The sequence below is a fragment of the Leptosomus discolor genome, chromosome 13 (assembly GCF_034619465.1).
Source record: "Leptosomus discolor isolate bLepDis1 chromosome 13, bLepDis1.hap2, whole genome shotgun sequence".
Lineage (NCBI taxonomy): Eukaryota > Metazoa > Chordata > Aves > Leptosomiformes > Leptosomidae > Leptosomus > Leptosomus discolor.
This window is the reverse complement of record NC_141403.1, coordinates 545,205-565,553: the sequence shown is the minus strand read 5'-3', so window position 1 is coordinate 565,553 and position 20,349 is coordinate 545,205. Positions and strand designations below refer to the sequence as shown.

The window sequence follows — 20,349 nt, the reverse complement described above, 5'->3', positions numbered from 1 at the left end:
ACTTGTCTGCCATTCTAAGCACTGACTGATTTAAAACCCAAGGTTACCTTTGCTTGGGGACATCACTGTTAACAGCTGTGCAGCACATCTGCACTAACAAACAGCCAGATCTCAAAAAAGCGAGCCTAAAATGGGATGTAGGCGGATGAGAAGCAGCTAAATAGAACTGGTTATCCAAAACCTGCCTCTCTGGGTTCACCCCAATTTGGTAGGCACCTCTTTTCTTTTCTTCATGAAAGGTTTCTTGGGTATCTCTGGTTTGGCAGTCCAGGCAGGCCGCCCTGTGTGAGCACCTGGGTGCCCATCGCCTTTGATCAGCCTGCTGCACGGAGAGAGCGTTGTACCAAGCCCAGGACACAGCGGGCACTTTCAGCAGAAAGTGCTGTGATCCTGTCTCCCCTCTAGAGGGGCCGGGTGGGTAGGGTGTTAAATGGCATGAGGCCTCGATTCAGTTCCCTCAGCATCCTGAGGGGCTTCAAAGCCACGTTTCCTGCCTCTTGGGTTGTGCAGAGGTCTCTTCCCATGGAAGCCAGGTGTGCTGAAGCAGAGTATCCTATTCGTAGGGCTGGTAGGAGCACATTTGAGAAGGAACTGTTAACCTGCTGAGAAGGATACTCATTTAGTTCGGGGGTTCTTGCAGTCTGGAACTCATGCTTAGGTCTGTTTTTGTTTTTATCCAGTGCCTCTTTAATGTATTATGAGCCCAGTACTCCCCTCTCCCAGCTGAGTGCCCAAGCTGCGAGGTTGCAGACCTTTTCCTGGTTCCCCCCCCAGGGCCCCATGAATCCTGCTTTCTTTGCTTCTTTTGCTCCTGGAGACACCTAAGTCCCTTTGCAGATCTAGGTCCAGGAGTTTTCACCTGTGTAAATAAGACCGCCACCACATCGCTGTCATTCTAAGAAATAAGCAGTTCTGTGTTTATTTACTGTATTTAATTCTAGCACACTGTAAAATAACACTGATATGTTTTTGAAAGCGTTAACTGCCTGCATTGCTTTTGCTTGGTCTTAATTTCCTTTTACTTCCATTTTCTATAAAAGATTTTGTGATATCTTTGCCTGGGTTTCTTTCTGATGCAATTATTTACTCCCTTCTTTCTCCTCACCCTATGTTCCTTTCTTTTGGCTCTCCACGCATTGCCTGCCTCCTTTTCTTTGTCCTAGTTTAGCCCCCTCCACAGTGCGTCTTGCTGGTGCTGCTCTGGTCTAGAGGCAATGAAGCAATGAGTTGGGGTGGCTGAAATGTGGGTACAGGTGGGAGGGACAGGCATACATGACAAAAAAGGGGGGAAGGTGCCCAAGCGTGAGGTGCATCCGCAGCAATCCCTGCAGACCTTCAGGATTAGGCGTTAGATGAACCGAAAGAAGGGAGATACTCAAATGAGGACCCAAGGTGGTGCTTGACGTCTCAGGGGTTTCTGCCTGCAAGTCCTGCCCAAGGGCTCCATCTTTTGTCCGAGCCTCCAGCTAGGGAGGCTTTGACGGCCTGCCCTTCTCCCCGTGGGGTCTTGGGGCTGTGTGGGAATGGGGACTTGGAAGGCAGCTGTGAAACAGGGTCTCCCCCAGCTCTCAGGGTCCGAGCCTCTGGACCGTTTGATTTTGGGAAGCAAAGAGAAAGAACTCTGCTTCCCTGACTTCAGACACGCTCCTTATATTGTGACCTGGGAGAGAAAGGAGCGGTCAGCTCATTTTAATACCCGTGTGCCACTGGAAAGTTACTTTGATGACTGGGGCTGTGTTACGGGGGCTGCTGTCTCCGAGGCTTCTGTACACTTCAGCAGCTTTCAAAAGGAGCTGCAGTGCGGGGGAGGATTGGAGGGAGAGGGTTTCTGGTCCTATTCATGGTGTTGCCTGGGGAGAGCACGGCCCAGTGAAAGCAGAACGCAGAGGAAAGTGCTGGAGTCCAGTGAGGAACCTGAACTCTTATCCCCTCGCCATTGGCTGTTCTTAATAAGCAGTACAAATACTGTTATCAGCACAACAAATTATAATGATTATTTTCTAGCAAAGACCTGATTGACTGAATCACTGCTTTTAGTGAATGAGGTTGTTAATATATAGATTCTTAGGAGATCATTATTATGTGCAAGTTTGCTAGAGTATTTGAATGGGGTTTTTTGCTCTCCCATTATCTTGATTCTAAATGTAATTATTCTCAGGGTGATTTTTTCTGACCCTAGCTTCAGATGGAACAAGCCTGGTGGTCTCTGACTCACACTGTACAAACAAACAAAAACAGCTACTAAAAGAAACAGCAACTTAACAGCGGAAGAAATACAGTGTAAATGTGTTTGTCACATTTAAGCAGTGGACAAATGAGCTAATTTGAATCGCTTACTGCTTGTATAGTCACAACTAAACAACCCCTGTAAATTAATTGTGTGACATGCGATTCCCAATTATGTAAAGCAGTATAATAAGCTTTGAGGATGGTGACTGTCATTAGTTATATATACAGAACTGTGGAAAATGACTTATTCTTTCTCTTTGCCTAGAGAGGCACAAAACACCAGCTCCCTCAAACAAGCGGAGGGTAGCTCTGTTTTCTTCTAGTTGCAAATTGGGTTTTGTGTATGATTTGGAAGGTGGAGCAGAATGTGAACTGCTTACATTTTCTTTAATTTGGCTGTAGAAGATGGAATTCATTGGGCTCCGTCTGTTCAAATGAACTTTAAGCAACAATCGAGGAAAACATTTATGCTCCTCTCTACATATGTAATAGTCATATGTCTTCTGAAGAAGACATAATGGAACTGGAGGCTTAGGTTACCTTAGGAGAGCAATACAGGGATGTTAACTACTTATGTAGGCATTAAAGGCATTTTATAAAAGCAAGCAGGTTTTTCCTGTGAGGTATTAAAGTGACTTATTTGTTGTTTCTAGGAGCTGCCTTTCTTCTGGTTACGAAATGTAAAATGGGGAAACCTCCCTACCAGCTGTCTCAGTTCTGCCGATCAGGAACCCTTGTATGTTTTTCCCCCAGTAACCTAGCTGTTAATGCATTTAATTGGTGCTCCCAAAGCAGTTTTGAAATATTGATAGATTTTAAAAAACATCTGTAAATTATAAATAATTTTTAAAGTTCACATTTCTCTTTTGAATGCCCATTACAGAGTATTAGTTTTCAAGCCATTTAATAACTTATGAGACAAATGAGTGAGTTTAATGTGGGGTCACTGATGTGAAAAAGATGTGATGGTTGTATTAAAGTTGCAGCTTTTCCAAAACTGTGTACATTTCTATTGAAAGTAAATGGAGAATATTATGTAATAATGTATATTTTATTTAAAGTGACTTTAACGGCTAGCACTATCTGCTCATTCTATTAAAAACTTCAAAACCGTAGTTTGTTTCGGTGACACATCCGTTAGGCCGTCGCTGAAGTCATGTGAATGCTTAAACGCTATCCTTTGATCTTCTAGTTACTTAGATCTATTCAGCACACAGCACAATATTGTTTTATTTCAGCAATATCTAACCTCTTCGTTTACTATTTATTCACACCTGCATATTCCCCTAAGATTCCTTATCTCATTTTCAAGGTAGCCCTGCAGACAATTAGTGGTGGTAATAATATAAAATGTGTCCAGCACTAAAACCTGAAATGGCCATTACAAGTAAACTATATGATATATTATAACCACTCCATTCAATTACCTGCGCAAAAATGCAAGGATTTAAAACTGTGGAGCTCCATCATACATCCAGTTAACTGACCTACCTGCCTGCTGCTTAGTCCTTCCTCGCTTACGGTTCAAGTTCTCTCGTGCAGCACGCCATCAGGTGAATTAGCAAAGCTGTTGGTGTGCGTTGCCCGGCCCTTTCGAGATGAGTGTGTGAGCACAGGTGTGTGTGTGCAGGGCTGTCTGAGCAGGTCTCTGGCCGGTGGTGGGACAAGTAACAACCACACCACAGTTCGATGGATCCATGTGCATTCCTAATCCGTGTGCCTGGGGCAGCGTGTCGTAGGTGGGTTTCTGTGCTGTGCCTGCTGTACTTGATTTGCCGTTTTTAGTGTCTATTCCCAGCCTATGTAACCCAATGTTATAAACTCTGTACCTAAAGAGCCTTGCTGGTTAGTACTTCAGGTGGGGTCCTGGGGGCAGCTGTGTGACCGGTCTGCCGTTACTGTTAAGGGGGCAAACAAGCGAGAATGCATCCGAAGGACCCGGAGCTGGGGATGTCGGTCCAGCTAAGCTGCTGGGCTTTCTTTTTGGTCGGGTCCAGCAGCTCACGCATTTTCCCAGCACTGTGTTTCACGGAGAGAAAGGATGTTTCTTGCAGGGATGGCTCAGACCTGGGAGATACGGGTTCTGTTTCCTCCTTTGCACAGATTACATTTTTAACCTGAGGCAAACCGCTCCAGCTTGTCTGTGCCCCAGTTACGTGAGCAGCAAAATGGGGAAAATAGAAAACTGCTGCTAACAGGATATCGAAAATATTAATTTGTTCATATTTGTAAACTCTGTTCTATCAGAGGAACCTTATGTATTATGGCACGTAAAGGTTTGCTGACATTTGCTTTAGGAATGTGGCCATTTGTCTAGTGGCAGCAAACCCACGTTTAAATCATACAGAAAAACAAGACAAGATAAAGCAAGTGCCCTGAAGCGTATTCCAGCCAAAGCATGCATATGTCATAAACCTTCCTGGTGACTAAGGGACGTTTTTCTGAAGCAGTACTGTTAATTCAGTCAGCAGCTCTCAGGGTAAGATCACTTTTAAGACCTCACGACTACTGGGGCTGGCACATGAGTGGCTGGCTGCGAACTCCACAGAGGTGCTTTTGTGCTCTGATGCTTCCCCCTTCCTCCCTCCCCTTTCGTGGGATAACTCCTTCTGGTATTACTTCACTTTTCTGTTAGTGAGCACTTTCCCCCACAAATATGACTGAACAGGTGTTACTCTGCTACTAACTGAGTTTCCAGCTGTCCTTCTCCAACACAGACCAGGCAAAATCTGTTGTTTCGTCCTATTAGACAGACTAGAGAACTATCGAGCCTGAGATGGAGGTCTTCCTCGCAGGATACGGTAGTTTTGTTGCCAGAAGATGGTCAGGAAGGCCTGGCTGGCTAACAAAGACAGTCCTTCAGCTGCTGGGTGTAGTTCCAGTTTTGCATCCCCTTTGGCAGCAGCACAGAGACTGCTGCAGTGTGGCCAGCCAGCAAAATTAGGAAATAAGGACCTCTTTTATTTACTCAGGCTGCTGAATCATGGGCATTCCTGTCTGCTTGGAGAAAAATCAGGCAGCTCTACTTTCCACTGGAAGTCTCAGGAGTGCTTGGTACTTTCATCTCAGAGTGTTCACACACTTGTTTTAATGTGCTTTATGGAAATGGTGAAACTCAGCAAGTACAGTTGGTGTAGAAAAACATCTGCACTAACTATTCACACACATTTGCATCTTTAAATAGACTTTTAGGCCTTGTAGCCGATTTCCAGCAAAGTTTTTTGGTCGTGAGTGCTAGAGCTTTCTTAGAGTCAGCGAGTGTGAAGTGACTGGTTCCAAAAATTAAAAATTTACATGGACATGTTAAGTGCATCACATTGAAACTCAGAATACTTGCCATAACACAAAAAAGGCATTTACGGTAAGTAGCACTTAGTGAGTGCTGAAGGAAAAAAAAATAAGTCGATACAGAAGATATATTTTAAAACTCCAAAGACGCTCTGTCGAATAGCTGGAGCCCTGTTCTACCCTGAGATAGATGTGTGCCACTCCTGGGGACTTGTATGTGTGCATCTGAATTTGGTCCGGAGTATTTTAAAACAGGTTGTTATAACATTAAAAGTCAGTATTTGTAATGTTGACATAGCTTGGCGGGTGGGCATCAGCAGGTTTATATCCACGTGGCTGTATGCAGAGTAGCACCAAACTGTTTGTATTTGCTATGAGAGCGATGGGCAAAAAGGGGTTTGAAGTCCTTTACCCCGACAGTAGGTCAAACTTTACCCCCGGCACAGAGCCGGCTCTGTGGTAAGTCCCCCAGGAAAGCGGGGGTGGAGTCCGCATCCCGAGCCTGCTGGTCGCCTGCGGGGCCTCCCGTTCAGCTCCTCCGCCACGGCTGCCAGGGCCCGGGCCTAACGCCTGCGCACACGGAGGAGCCTCCGGGCGGGGCGGCACGCAGCGGGTCGCTGCCATTTTGAAGGAGCCGCTCTTAATGGTCACACGTTAATTTTATGGGGCAGCATCTGTGTGGGCGAGGGTGGGGAGGCGACAGGACAAGTGCCATCGCCCACGTCCTGCTGTAGAAGTAGTCACCCTTAGTCGGGTTTGTGGCTGACTGCTGTCCCCAGATCCATTCCTAGACGGCCCCTGAGCTCACCAGGCCCGTTAGTCCGTCGCGCACGATGTTCCCAGCACTGAGGTTGGAGCCTGCACAGCAAAGGTCACCACAGCGGAACGTTTCCCTTGTCGCAGAAGGATGGTTTCCGAACCCTTCCGTGGGTCGCTGAGGGCCGCCAGGCCGGGCTTTGGGGACCCTTTGTGCGAGCGCAGCGCAGGGGCCCTTCTTCCGGAGCACGGCGGCTGCCGGCCCATGCCCCCTCCGCACCGGCTCTCCCCACCCCGCCGGGCCGGGGGGAAGCCAGGGAAACGTGTTGGCCGCATCGGGTGGCTCGTACTCAGGAAAATCCTGTTGTCCTCTGCCGCGCGCTGTGCGGAATTCCCCCTGCCTTGCACCTTCTTCTGTAGCTCCGAGAGGGTGAGAGATTTTCACGTTTCACGTTAAAAGGGTGCAAGTCGGGCTTGTAAAGTGGTTTGCTCTTCTCCTTTTTGCACAAAGAGAATTACTCTGCAGAATTATTATGGGCTCAGATTAAAAAGCTCAACAGCAAAGCGACACGCAGAAACGTTTATATTTACCATTTGGAAAGTAAGAACCTGCTCTGCGCTGTAGTCACACTATTCCCCCTCTGCTTTCCTTACCATGTATAAAAGCTGTAGAGAGACCCCCAAGCAAGCAAGGAGAATTGGATGGGGGAAAGGAGCTGCCATGGCTTATGCCATGGTCACACTCGGCGCTTGATCCTGACCCTGCTGCCAGCCCGACAGCCCGCTGAGACCCGCGTGCCAGGGGGAACAGTTGTATAATAGGTAAAACCGGGCAGGCAGTGGCCACAGAAAGGAAGTGATTTACTACTGTGTCAGTGATGGTACACTATTTATAACACTTACTATATATTCCTCTAAACATTTATACAATAATATATCATTTCTGCATAGGATATACATTTTAATGCTAAATTTGGTTACAAAATATGTTGCCTAGGCAGTCGCAGACTATTTTTCTTCACTCGGTTGCTTGACATAAATTCCTGTTTATCTGCCAGCAGTGGTCGTGTGTCAGAAATATATTTGACTTTTAAAGGACAAAAGGTTTTTCCACTTAAAAGACCTGTCTGAAAATGCTCATTTGAAATAAAATTTTAAAATGTAGCAAAAGTTAATATATATTTCTGTGAATAGTTATTCCACTGTTTTGATCATTTTTGATTCTGGAGTCAAACCCAGCAACTTGAAAGGGCAGTACACAGATTTACGTTAAAAGTCTCCTGTGAATATTGCAATCGTTAATGTACCAACTTGAAAACCCACCTAGCTGGTATTATTTCTTATGTATGACAATGAGCAACTTTGCTTCACTTCATTGGGAAGAATTTAGCAGATGGTAGTACTTTTGCTGGAAAAAAGGATTTTTATTTTTCAATTTTTATGTTAAAAGACCAAACACCTTTGTTTTCAGTTCAAGGACATGGCACTTGGGCTGGGGTTTGGTTTTGTTATTCAAATATATACCACTAGCACAGACTCATATGTAGGTCAATACAGATAGATAGATAGATAGATAGATAGATAGATAGATAGATAGATAGATAGATATTGTGTGTGTGCAAAAGGTGTGTGTAATTTGTGAAACCCTCCTCTTCAAGAGATAAACAAGAGGATAAAAACGCGTTTCCAACTTATCCTGAAAAGCATTGTGTCAATGGGCAGGCATCCAGCAATGGTGTTTGGTTGTTTTCTCAGAGTTAGAGGGTTGCCATCTGGCATTGATAGTGAGATGGCGTTGTCATCAGTTTCTAGATGCAGGAAAGGAATGAATCCTCATCTGTTTCCTGTGGATAAGCAAGAGGCTGATAATCTAGTAAAATCTTGTTACCTTACAGAAAGCAGGCTTGGAATTTGTTTACATAATCTAGGCCAGCTCTAACTTTTATGTTGGGGTAGTAAATTTCTTGAGAGAAGGCTGAAGATGTTAAGAAATTTGCTGCTTTGCAAGAATGCCTTAAGAAAGATATTTTTCAAGAGGTTTATCCTGTCTTTTTCTGTACTGTTACTGTAGTCAATTTTACTTCTAAAAGGAAAAAAACCCCAAGCATTGCCCCTGGAAAGGAATAGAAGGATTATTGGATGTAAGGTGGTCTTTCAAGCATTATTTTAATATTTTTAAAGGAGTTTTAGATTAAGATAAGTATGATCATTGTAGTGTTGTAATCTACATTTAATACAAAAGGTGAAAAACTGTACAGCACATCTGTTGAAAAAAAAATAGTTACAACTTGCCCTTTCTAGAGATGAGGTAATGTCATGGGTAACTAGTTCAGTTTATTATCTGGCTAGCATTTCTGTTTTGTCTTTTCCTTGTTACTCGTAAATCTTTCAGCTTTTACCATAATCGTTTATCATTTTTCCTGTTTCCAGTTTTTTACAAGTTGCTTTGTCTGTGATCATCTCACAGCGCAGGTTCTGCTGGCTGAGGAAGTTCAGCTGGCTGAGGCCTTTGCAAAAAGGAAGAAATGGTGGGCAACCTCTTGAACTTGAAAAGGAAAAGCAAATGCTGTTCACAACTGACCCTTTTGAAACTTTCTCATTTTCCTTGATCCTGGCTGTTGGTTTGTTAGTTTGTTTTGAACATTTAATGATCCAGCTGCCAGCTTTCAGTAACTGAATTGTATCGTTATTGGAGAAATCTGTTTGCAATTTATTAGAGAAAACTTCACTGGTTATGCTGTTGTCCTGTTCCGCCCCTGTAATTTTTAGAGTAACACCCAAGTCTCTCTCAGTAATAGCCTTTAAAAGATTTCTGTGTTCAGAATCAACTTCAAGGGAAAAAAAACCTGTGGCAAAGCAGGGGGAATCTTTTCATTAAATATTAGGCATATGGGTTGACTGTATTAATTTTAAATCATTCTTGTAATATTTTCTCCTTTCCTTTGACTCTTCAGATGCTCACATAATATGCAAATCATTTTACAATGGATAAAAAAGAAACATTAAATATATTAAAACCTGCATTTTAATAAAGTTGTCAATGTATAATACATACCCTACAACTGAGAAAGAATGGTAAAAAAGCAATAAAAAGTTAATAAAGGCACAGAACTGCTTAATAACTTTTAATGTTTTACAGTCTGGTGAAAATAAATGTGATCCTGAAGCTGTTGGATACAGGTGTAAAAAGTATCCTAGTCTGAGTTTAGTGTTTTAGCTGTTTGGGAGTAGCAGATGTGCATTGTTCGTACGCATTTTCTGCCTCCTTTGAACTGTAGAGATTAAGCTTGTGGGCGTGTTTCTTTCTCGTTTCAGATGGAGTGGATGTTGAGGATGACCCCACTTGCTCATGGCCAGCATCATCCCCTTCTAGCAAGGACCAGACTTCCCCGAGCCATGGAGAAGGTTGTGATTTTGGTGAAGAGGAAGGAGGCCCAGGGCTGCCCTATCCATGCCAGTTTTGTGACAAATCGTTCAGCCGCCTCAGCTACCTAAAGCACCACGAGCAAAGTCACAGCGACAAGCTCCCTTTTAAATGCACGTACTGTAGTCGCCTCTTCAAACACAAGCGGAGCAGGGACCGCCACATAAAGCTTCATACGGGAGACAAGAAGTATCACTGCAGTGAGTGCGACGCAGCATTCTCAAGGAGTGATCATCTTAAAATTCACTTAAAGACTCATACGTCCAACAAGCCATATAAGTGTGCCATTTGTAGACGTGGATTCTTGTCATCTAGTTCACTGCATGGTCACATGCAGGTTCACGAGAGGAACAAAGATGGCTCTCAGTCCGCTTCCCGGATGGAGGACTGGAAAATGAAAGACACTCAGAAATGCAGTCAGTGCGAGGAAGGCTTTGATTTTCCTGAAGATCTTCAGAAGCACATCGCAGAATGTCACCCTGAGTGTTCCCCTAACGAAGACCGATCTGCTCTTCAGTGTGTTTACTGTCATGAACTCTTTGTAGAGGAAACGTCTCTGGTGAATCACATGGAGCAGGCTCATAATGGTGAGAAGAAGAATTCATGCAGCATTTGCTCTGAGAACTTCCATACTGTGGAGGAGCTGTACAGCCACATGGACAGCCACCAGCAGCCAGAGTCGTGCAACCACAGCAACAGCCCGTCTTTGGTAACTGTGGGCTACACCTCAGTCTCTAGCACCACTCCGGATTCGAATCTCTCAGTGGATAGTTCAACAATGGTGGAAACGGCTCCTCCTATACCAAAAGGTCGTGGAAGGAAGCGGGCAGCTCAGCAGGTGCCAGATATCACTGGTCCTTCGAGTAAACAGGCGAAAGTTACCTATAGCTGCATTTATTGCAACAAACAGTTATTTTCCAGCCTTGCAGTTTTGCAGATACACCTGAAAACTATGCATTTAGATAAGCCTGAACAAGCCCATATCTGTCAGTATTGTTTGGAGGTATTGCCTTCTCTCTACAATCTGAATGAACATCTTAAGCAAGTCCATGAAGCTCCAGACCCAGCACTGATAGTTTCTACCATGCCTGCCATGGTGTACCAGTGCAATTTCTGCTCTGAAGTGTTCAATGACCTCAACACCCTTCAGGAACACATCCGTTGTTCTCATGGATTTGCCAACCCTGCTGCTAAGGACAGTAATGCATTCTTTTGTCCCCATTGCTACATGGGATTTCTTACAGATTCTTCTCTGGAAGAGCATATTAGACAAGTCCATTGTGATCTTAGCAGTTCCCGGTTTGGTTCCCCTGTGCTTGGAACCCCGAAAGATCCAGTGGTGGAAGTGTATTCTTGTTCTTACTGTACAAATTCTCCAATATTTAACAGTGTTCTTAAACTGAACAAGCATATCAAGGAGAACCATAAGAACATACCTTTGGCACTGAATTACATCCACAATGGAAAAAAATCCAGAGCCATGAGTCCCTTATCTCCTGTAACCATTGAGCAGACCTCTTTAAAAATGATGCAGGCAGTTGGAGGTGCTCCTCCTCGTCCTGCAGGTGAATATATTTGTAATCAGTGTGGTGCTAAGTATACTTCCTTGGACGGTTTTCAGACTCATTTAAAAACACATCTTGACACTGTCTTGCCAAAACTGACCTGCCCTCAGTGCAACAAGGAATTTCCAAATCAGGAGTCTCTGCTGAAGCATGTTACCATTCATTTCATGATCACCTCAACCTACTACATCTGTGAAAGCTGTGACAAGCAGTTCACTTCTGTGGATGACTTGCAGAAACACCTACTGGACATGCACACATTTGTGTTCTTCCGCTGCACCTTGTGCCAAGAGGTTTTTGACTCCAAAGTCTCCATTCAGCTCCACTTGGCTGTGAAGCACAGCAATGAAAAGAAGGTCTACAGATGTACATCTTGCAACTGGGATTTCCGCAATGAGACTGACCTACAGCTTCATGTTAAACACAACCACCTGGAGAACCAAGGCAAAGTACACAAGTGCATCTTCTGTGGTGAGTCCTTTGGTACGGAGGTGGAGCTGCAGTGTCACATTACTACGCACAGCAAGAAGTACAACTGCAAGTTCTGCAGCAAAGCTTTCCATGCTATCATCTTGCTGGAAAAGCACTTGAGGGAAAAACATTGTGTTTTTGAAACAAAAACTCCAAACTGTGGAACAAATGGGGCGTCTGAGCAGGTTCAGAAAGAGGAGGTGGAACTCCAGACCTTGTTGACGAATAGCCAGGAGTCCCATAACAGCCATGATGGCAGCGAAGAAGATGTGGACACATCTGAGCCTATGTATGGCTGTGACATTTGTGGAGCAGCTTATACCATGGAGACTCTCCTGCAAAATCACCAGCTTCGAGACCACAACATTCGACCTGGAGAAAGTGCCATAGTGAAGAAAAAGGCTGAACTCATTAAAGGGAATTACAAGTGTAATGTGTGTTCTCGAACATTCTTCTCTGAAAATGGGCTCCGAGAACACATGCAGACACACTTGGGACCAGTGAAACATTATATGTGCCCAATCTGTGGCGAGCGGTTTCCGTCTCTTCTGACTCTTACTGAACATAAGGTCACGCATAGTAAGAGCCTGGACACTGGAAACTGCAGGATTTGCAAGATGCCTCTCCAAAGCGAGGAGGAGTTTTTAGAGCATTGCCAAATGCACCCTGACTTGAGGAACTCCTTGACGGGGTTCCGCTGTGTGGTGTGCATGCAGACAGTGACCTCCACGCTGGAACTGAAAATCCACGGCACGTTCCACATGCAGAAAACTGGAAACGGTTCTGCTGTGCAATCCACGGGGCGCGCACAGCATCTCCAGAAACTGTACAAGTGTGCTTCTTGCTTGAAGGAATTCCGCTCAAAACAGGATTTAGTGAAACTTGACATCAACGGTCTGCCATATGGTCTGTGTGCTAGCTGTGTTAATCTCAGTAAAAGTGGTAGTCCAAGTGTCAACATCCCTTCAAGCAGTAACAGACAAGGCATGGGCCAAAATGAGAACTTGAGTTCCATTGAGAACAAAAGCAAGGCAGGGGGACTGAAGACTCGATGTTCTAGTTGCAATGTTAAATTTGAATCAGAAAGCGAACTCCAAAACCATATTCAGTCAATCCACAGAGAGCTTGTTCCAGACAGCAACAGTACACAGCTGAAAACACCACAAGTATCTCCAATGCCCAGAATCAGCCCCTCCCAAACTGAAGAGGTAACCCTTTTTTCTTTGCTCTTGACACCTTCCATCCTTTTGGAAAAAAAACGCCTTTTTTCAAGCTGTCTTGTCACTTGTCATGAAATGTTTAGGCTGAACCATTTTACATTTCCATCTGTAGCCATTCGCTAGTGATTTCTTACTTCTTGATATGCCTTACATCTTGGATTGAATTGGGCGGAATAGGACGAATTCCAGTGTCCCTAGGATATTGTCTTCTGTATCACTGAGGAGACCTATCTTCATGCCAGCACAACTGAGATCTGGAATCTTATCCTAGCTCCCTCACACATTGGAATCCCCAGCTGGGAGTTGTGCTTACGGCAGAGAGCATTAATGGCAGAGGAGTAGAATACAGTGAGCCAAAATGCTGGCATAAGGGGCGGATTTTCAAAAAATATTTGTGAGCAACAAATTGAGAGGGTTTTTTTGTAAATTGTGTTGTAGACATTCATTTTTCCCTCTTATAGCATATTTTGATTGAGTAGAAGTGCAATGCTAGCCTAAGGTAAATTGGGAAATCATTCCTTTGGATGCAATTCCTTGTTGTGTTTTTCTTTCCGTTCCCGATGAACAACATTTTGATGTTACTGAAACACCTAGTGCCTGCTGACTGAAATCCCGTTCATGCAACATAACTTAGAAAGTAAATATCAAACATTTGAAAGATGTCATCTGCTTCCTCAGTCACCAGTGACCAAGTAATAACACTTGTATATGGGAAGGTGGGGGGGTCGTGTACTGAGGGAAGCGAATGTGTTTTGTCTTCAGAAATGTTATTAATAGAATGACTTAGGGTTAATATTTTAGGCATGGTATCTTATGACCCCTTATAGTTCAGGAAGCCTAAAAAACACAGCACAAACAAATGATAAGAAATAGCAGCTTTTGTTTCAAGAAAGCTTTTAGCTTTTAATGGTACAAGCATGGTGGAACCCATTGCTCTGAATGTGTATGGATACCCTGTGGCTAGGGAGCTGCTGCTCTCCCGTCACCTTCCTCACTCCCTGTTTGTGAGCCCATCTGTTGGGTAAGAAATCTCTCAGCGTGTCATCCAACAGTGTTGTGCAAACCAGAAGGCAGGAGGGAGGCAGAGAGGGAGGAAGGAAGATACATAAGGAAATGTAGGCCAAGAGGTAAGTATTTGTGAAGCTACCAAGAACATAGCTGAAGATAGACTGGGAGAGGCCACTGAGGTAGCACAGGTCCTGGAGTGCCACAAAGAGGGAAGTGGAGCTGGGAGATGAGGGTGAAGTACCAGGCAGGATGTATCTGCCAGGGAAGGGCCCTATGCTTTCATGCCTCCTGCATCTCCAGTTTGCACATTGGGCGGTGGTGGGGGACACCTGGGGAATGGGGTGTGATGTGGAGGTTGTGGAAGGAGCAGGTTGTTAGACTGAGAACCACAGGTCTAAGGAAGACCTTCTTTTCAAAGAAGAGGGAAAAGGAATGGCTCCCATTAGGTGCTGCTGTAGTACTGCTGCTGAGTGGGAACCACAGGTTTACCAGCTGCATGTTTTTGATAGGTTCAGAGTCATCCTAGTTTCTGTTTCTGTCATCTTTCCCCAAGTGACTACATGAAATCTCTCTTCCCAGTCATGTTGGAAGAGAATTCATGCTATCTCAAGCACAATCAGAATCGTGTGTGTTGAGACAGTTTCCATGCTAAGATGTTACCAACTTGTCTTTATCTTGCTTGTAAAGTAGACAAAAAGAAATTTGGGAGTCCTTTGTGGTGATATAAGGTCAGTTACCTTCAGTGTCATCAGTGAATCTTCTTGCACTTGGGTCATGTATAATCAGAGTTCTTATGTCTTCTTCTGATTGGCATCATGTTCCTCTTCTTACTCCTTTTGATTTTTCTCTTAGAAATCTATTTAAGATGAAAGCCTTGTAAACTATGGCGAGATTGTGAATAGCATTTGCCTGCTTTCAAATCACTGTTTGCCCCCCGCCCCCATTCAGAGCCTGTAAACTGATTTTTCAGTGACTGTGGTTCTAGTCTCTGCATAAGTAACATAGACTTTCAGATTCTTTTCTCATGGGAAGCACAAAGCTATCAGGTTCCTGATAGAGCATTAGTACTTCTGGAAACCATAAATGTATGTTTGTAAAATCCTGAAAGACAATTTATTTTTCTAACAGATATTACTGGTTTCAAATTGTAGTGATGTGAGCATTACAGCAATGAGAATCAAACTTGAGAGTGGTAATACACAAATGTTTAACACTGTAGATTGGATGTCCAGGCTGAGAGAAATGAAAACATAAGCATATACCACAAACAGTAAAAACAAATTAGATTTCTAAAATTTGTTATTAGTCAGTGGCTTTGCTACTCCACTGGAAGGATATTTCTTGAATTGAATGGGATGTTGAAGGTGGCTATTTAAACATGCTATTTTGGGGAATTTTTCAACAAAAAAAATCATAATATTAAGAAGGGAAGGTTTCATTTCCATTATTGAGAGTCATGTGGTTTGAGATTTCAACCTTTATGTAAAGAACATTTCTTTCCTAAGGCAAGAAAAATATGGAGACAAGTTGTCAGACCATTAATAGTGCTGAATACACTGTTACTCAGTAATATATTATTATGGTGAGAGTACAAATGTCACTTCTGGATTCTTTGCCAAGTGTTCTCATGGTTGAACTAGAAGACTTCCCTTTTTAGCCTGTACTCAGTAACGTGATAGGGCACGATTACCTTAACATGGTGTAATGTCATCAGCTGAGCTGTCACCTGCCATGCTCGCCCTGCTTCTAAGGGAAAGATGTTGACCTGAGTCATCTTCACTGAAAGCTGCCTTTCAGTTGGGATGGGAAAGGATGGGCAGTGCCCATCATCACTTAAAACAACTCAAGGAACAGCTCAGAACTCATTAAGCCCATCATACTGCTGAATCTAGTACCTGTAAGCTGTCAAACAGACTTAAACAGGCAGATTGTGGATAGCTAGCCATGGAAAGAGCTCTGAAATTGGTAGTTCTGTAACTTATTCTTTGAGCTTAATGAGATGCTGAATTCAGGCTGTAGGCTTCTTGTAAAGGTCTTGAATCATTGCAAGCACACTGTTAGGCTAGGATAGTAGTCTTCTTGGTGATAGTTAATGTTTAAAAGTGGAGAACAAGCTCTGATGTGATAGTGAATTGGGGACTAGACATCCGTCCTTTTTCTGTCACTCATTTGCTTTGTTGACTTGGACGAAACTACTTGAACATCTCTGCTTCGTTTTCCTTACTCAGAACATAAGATTGATCGTTCCTGAAAAGTGTGTTGCCACGCTAACTTGCAATACATTTTCTGTAAAGCACTTTGGAGATAAAAAGCAGTGTTCAAGAAAAACTGTGTGGCCTTATTTCTCTTATTCCTCCTTAATATGCTGTGATGCACCTAATGAGAGAACTCCTGGCTCAGCAGAAGGTGTGCCCTCACTTCTTAAGCTTCGAGACTTCTGTACATGCAGAATCTTACCGGCGTAACTGTACAATAATAGTTGTATTGTTACTTGCTTAGCTGGCAGGGGAGGAGGGGATGGACTCCGGCTTACGCCAACAGTTTACTGGTAAAACTGATCTTACACTAGTGTATCCATATGTGCATCTGCGCTCAGTTTGGGATCCTGTTGGTATCTTACAGAGTAGATGCTCAGCAAGCGTAATTGCTTCTGTAAGTAGCTTAAGTTGTGTATCGCTTTGTTCCGTGAATGTAGAGCTCGTGTGAATGCTGTATTACCTGTGGCAATGCAGACAGTCCTTCATTAATAATACAAGAACTCTCTGGGTTTTCTGGTCCTGAGAAGAGAAGGAGCAGTGCAAGTACACTGCCAAATTACTGCAGGAATAAAGACGCTTATTTAGGTGTTGCAGAAGACTTGCAGAAACTCACTATAGCAGAGAGTATCAAATGTGCTGGACAAAGGGGAGACTGTCAAGCCAGCTGAAGAACAGAATAAGCGCGAATCTGGGGCTGGTCTTCTGTCCTGTTGTGGTTGTGCAGAGCTGTATGCCAGGATGGGCGCGTCACAGCGGGGGACACTGGGCACATCACAGCAGCGTTCTGGAAGGAGCCGTGAAAGTGCATGCTGACAATGAGCTTGTGGAGACAGGGTCACAAAATTCAGATGCTGTGGAGAGCTCGTGGCTCCTTGAAACTCTACTTATCCGACCTCAGATGAATCCAGAAATGGTATCACCCTGGGAGAAAGAATGGAGCTCAGGTAGGTGTACTGTTTTATCATTACATGTCTTTCTCTTTATTCACAGGCCCTGGATCTACCTTTATTCTCTTACTATTCCTCCTCCCTTCTGAAAACACTGCCAGACTCACAAAGACAAAAAACAGGAACTGCCTTTTGAAGTAGCTGGTTTGTTTCAACAACATGCACTGGCAGTCAGAGGCGGAAAGAAGAGAGAAAAGACTGTGAGCAACCCAGAAATGTTCCCAGATGCATGCTTTTGGCAGGGCAGGCAATAGCATTTTAGCAATATAAATCACTGTGCTTTTAACTGAAAAAATGCACTGAAATCAATACTCGTGCATTTAATTGAAATACATAAAGAAATTAAAATAATCCTCCTCCTCAGCAATCCAAGCTGATCATTCTGACTACAGGATTTTTATGAGTAAGCGCATAAACTTGTAATGTAAACATAAGAAGTAGTGCCTTGGGTTTCCTGTCAGTGAATCCAGGCCCAGAACAAGTGATTTTCGTGCTGGATTTTGGATCTGGGGACAGAAAAAGGTAAAGAAGGTTTGTCGCTGGCACAAAGATTTGGCTTCGAAATAGTTTGTAGAACTAATCTGTGGCAAACATATTTTCTACTTCTAGAGTTTCAGAATGAGCTCACTAAAAATACGATTTTTGTCTTCTTGCATTGTTTTAACACTGCTTTCAGGGAAGTATTCTTTAAGATGTGACCATATATATTTTTAGGAAGGGCTACCCTGTTTTTCTTGCCACAGTAGGCCACCTTCACATTACGCTATGCTCTAATTTCTGGTAGTACCACTGTCATGAATTGGCTGACAAGGTACAGGCTTAAGCTTTTCTCTTCTCTTTGTCTTTACACTTTCAGTAGTGAGCTATCAGACAGACTCCTCTCTGAATTTAACAAGGATGGGGTTATTTATACTCTTGCTGTAAATCCTGTAAATCCAAAGTTAAGCAGCAAACTTCCTACCTTCTCACACACACCATGAATTTAGTCTGTGAAAGGAAGGCCATGTGTTGGCTGGGAGCTGCTGAACAGAAGCAAGAGGGAGAATTGTAGTGAGTTTTCTTAGTTTCCTATCCACTGATCAATAAATCTAATACTGTTTTTTTATCTTGTTATTTGTCAGAGGCTTCAGAGGGGGAATTTGGAGAGGCACCTTCTTCACACCTGTGGAAAACTTTGCATGAGAGGAAGAAAGGATAATGTGTTCTCCAAAGTTTTCAAGAGCACCAAACCAAGATTTCCATGAAACAATGCAGTGGGAGGGGAATGCCCGCTTGAAGAAAGGCAGAAGAACTGGAGAGGGACACAGGAATGTGGATGAAGCATCTCTAGAGAGGGCAAATGTAGATTCAACAAAGCTTTATGAGACAAAACATCCTGAGATGTATGCTCCAACAGGTCAGCTGTGCAGCCCATTGTCCTCATGGGGCTTTCCCTGTACATGTATCTGCTGGCCAGGTGACCAGGGTAGCATGCCACAGTTTCCCTTCTGCTCAGTCCCCATGGAAAATCAGAATAGTGATGAGTGTTTGTATTCTGACCTCATAATTGGTAGAAACAACAAGAAATTTCCTCTGTTTTTCTAGCCTGATTATCTTTAGGAACAAGACATGGGAAATCATGGCATGTCTCTTTTTGTCTGCTGGTTTGCATACCTCTAGAGAGTTCTCTCTCTTCCCCCTCTTACTTTTGGACTACTTTTGGCCAGTTTCAAGAAAAACTTCATAGGTGAATGGGAATCTCAAAGCCTATAAAGTTTTTACAATGTTTGGCAAGAGAGGTGACCCAGCAGGTGCTAGAATCCAGACAGGAAAGAGGCCTTTTAGAGATCCAAACCAGCAAGATGGCCTTAACTGAAGTTCATACCTGGTTTTTATGCAAAAGTCAGTCAGACACAAGAAATGCAGCTATAAGAAACCATGATCTGTTCTTTGTGGTGCTCACAGACCAACTTCTTAAGTGACTGTAAATGTTTTGAGAAGTGTTCAATAAAGTTGTTATATGTAACATGTGTATTATTTGTCTCATACCACAAACATAACACCCAAAGTTGTTACTCATGTCACCAGAGAAATAAAATGGGCTAACCATTAATTTAAAATGGATATGTAGCCCCAGTACTGCTTGTTTCACAAAGCTGTACAAAACAAACATAAATGAACCACCTGATATGTGGCATCTTGTTTAGGAGTCCTCTTCTTTGACCTCCCATAGCTCTGTGACAGCTGATAGTTGTTCTTATGCCTGATTGTTCAAAACCCTTAGGTACTTTATTCTCCTGCCAAACCTATCTTTCATTCATTCCATATCCTGCATTGTATTACAAATTATTATATAAAATATGATCTGTAGTATTTTATACAGTGTATTCTGCTGAATATGTCATCAGAAACGTGCCTCATGCTAACGTCTGTCCTCGCCATGGGACGTTTCAGAACAAGAGCCAGTGGGCACAAACCAACACACAGGAGGTTCCCTCTGAGCATCTGGATACACTTCTGCTGCGAGGGTGACCGAGCACTGGCATGGATTACCCAGAGAGGTTGTATATCCTTTGAGGTACTCACAAGCCATCTCGACATGGCCCAGGTCTAGGTGGCCCTGCTTGAGCAGGGGGGCTGGGCCAGAGGACCCTCGGTGATCAACCTCAACCATTCTGTGATTCTGTGATCTGCACCATCCTTTGGGCCTGTCTGCTGTCTATATATTGATACCTTGTTCTTCCTTGGTGGTTAAAGCTTTCATGCTAGTATTTGGCTTTATAAGTCAGGGAATAAAAGGGTGTTGCCTCTCTTGATACTGAGCATCTCAGTACAGTCCTACGAGTAATAATGTGCAAATCTGGGAAAAAAGCCCTGCCTGTAGTTTTCATTAGAGGCCTAAATTCCTCAAGATGAAAGCCTCACATGTATTCATTGATCATTTGTAATGCCTGTGAGATGCCTCTGAAAAGCAACTTAAAAATACAGCCGCCTACAAATATAACCATTTAAAAGTTGCTTGCTGCTTGTGCACTGCAAAACAAGGTGGGAGGTAGGAGAGAAGGAGGTTTTTTGTCCCCTTTGATCATACTTCCACAGTTTTGGTAACCTCTGTAGAATGGACTTCCTCTGGTTTTTACCTGTTATCCAGATTCAACATTCTGCGCAAAAAGGCACACCTAATGGCTTCTCGTATCTGGAAGG

General features: G+C 43.6%; 1 protein-coding gene across 1 annotated transcript in view; it reads left to right on the top strand.

Annotated features, from left to right (window-relative positions):
• ZNF521 (zinc finger protein 521) overlaps positions 1 to 20,349 on the top strand; it is a gene marked incomplete at its 5' end in the record, with an annotated part of 246,223 nt that overhangs the window by 83,445 nt on the left and 142,429 nt on the right. Inside the window, one exon of the mRNA XM_086472764.1 lies at positions 9,589 to 12,941. Coding sequence (XP_086328890.1) covers positions 9,589 to 12,941 — 3,353 coding nt within the window. The remainder of the gene's footprint in view (positions 1 to 9,588; positions 12,942 to 20,349) is intronic.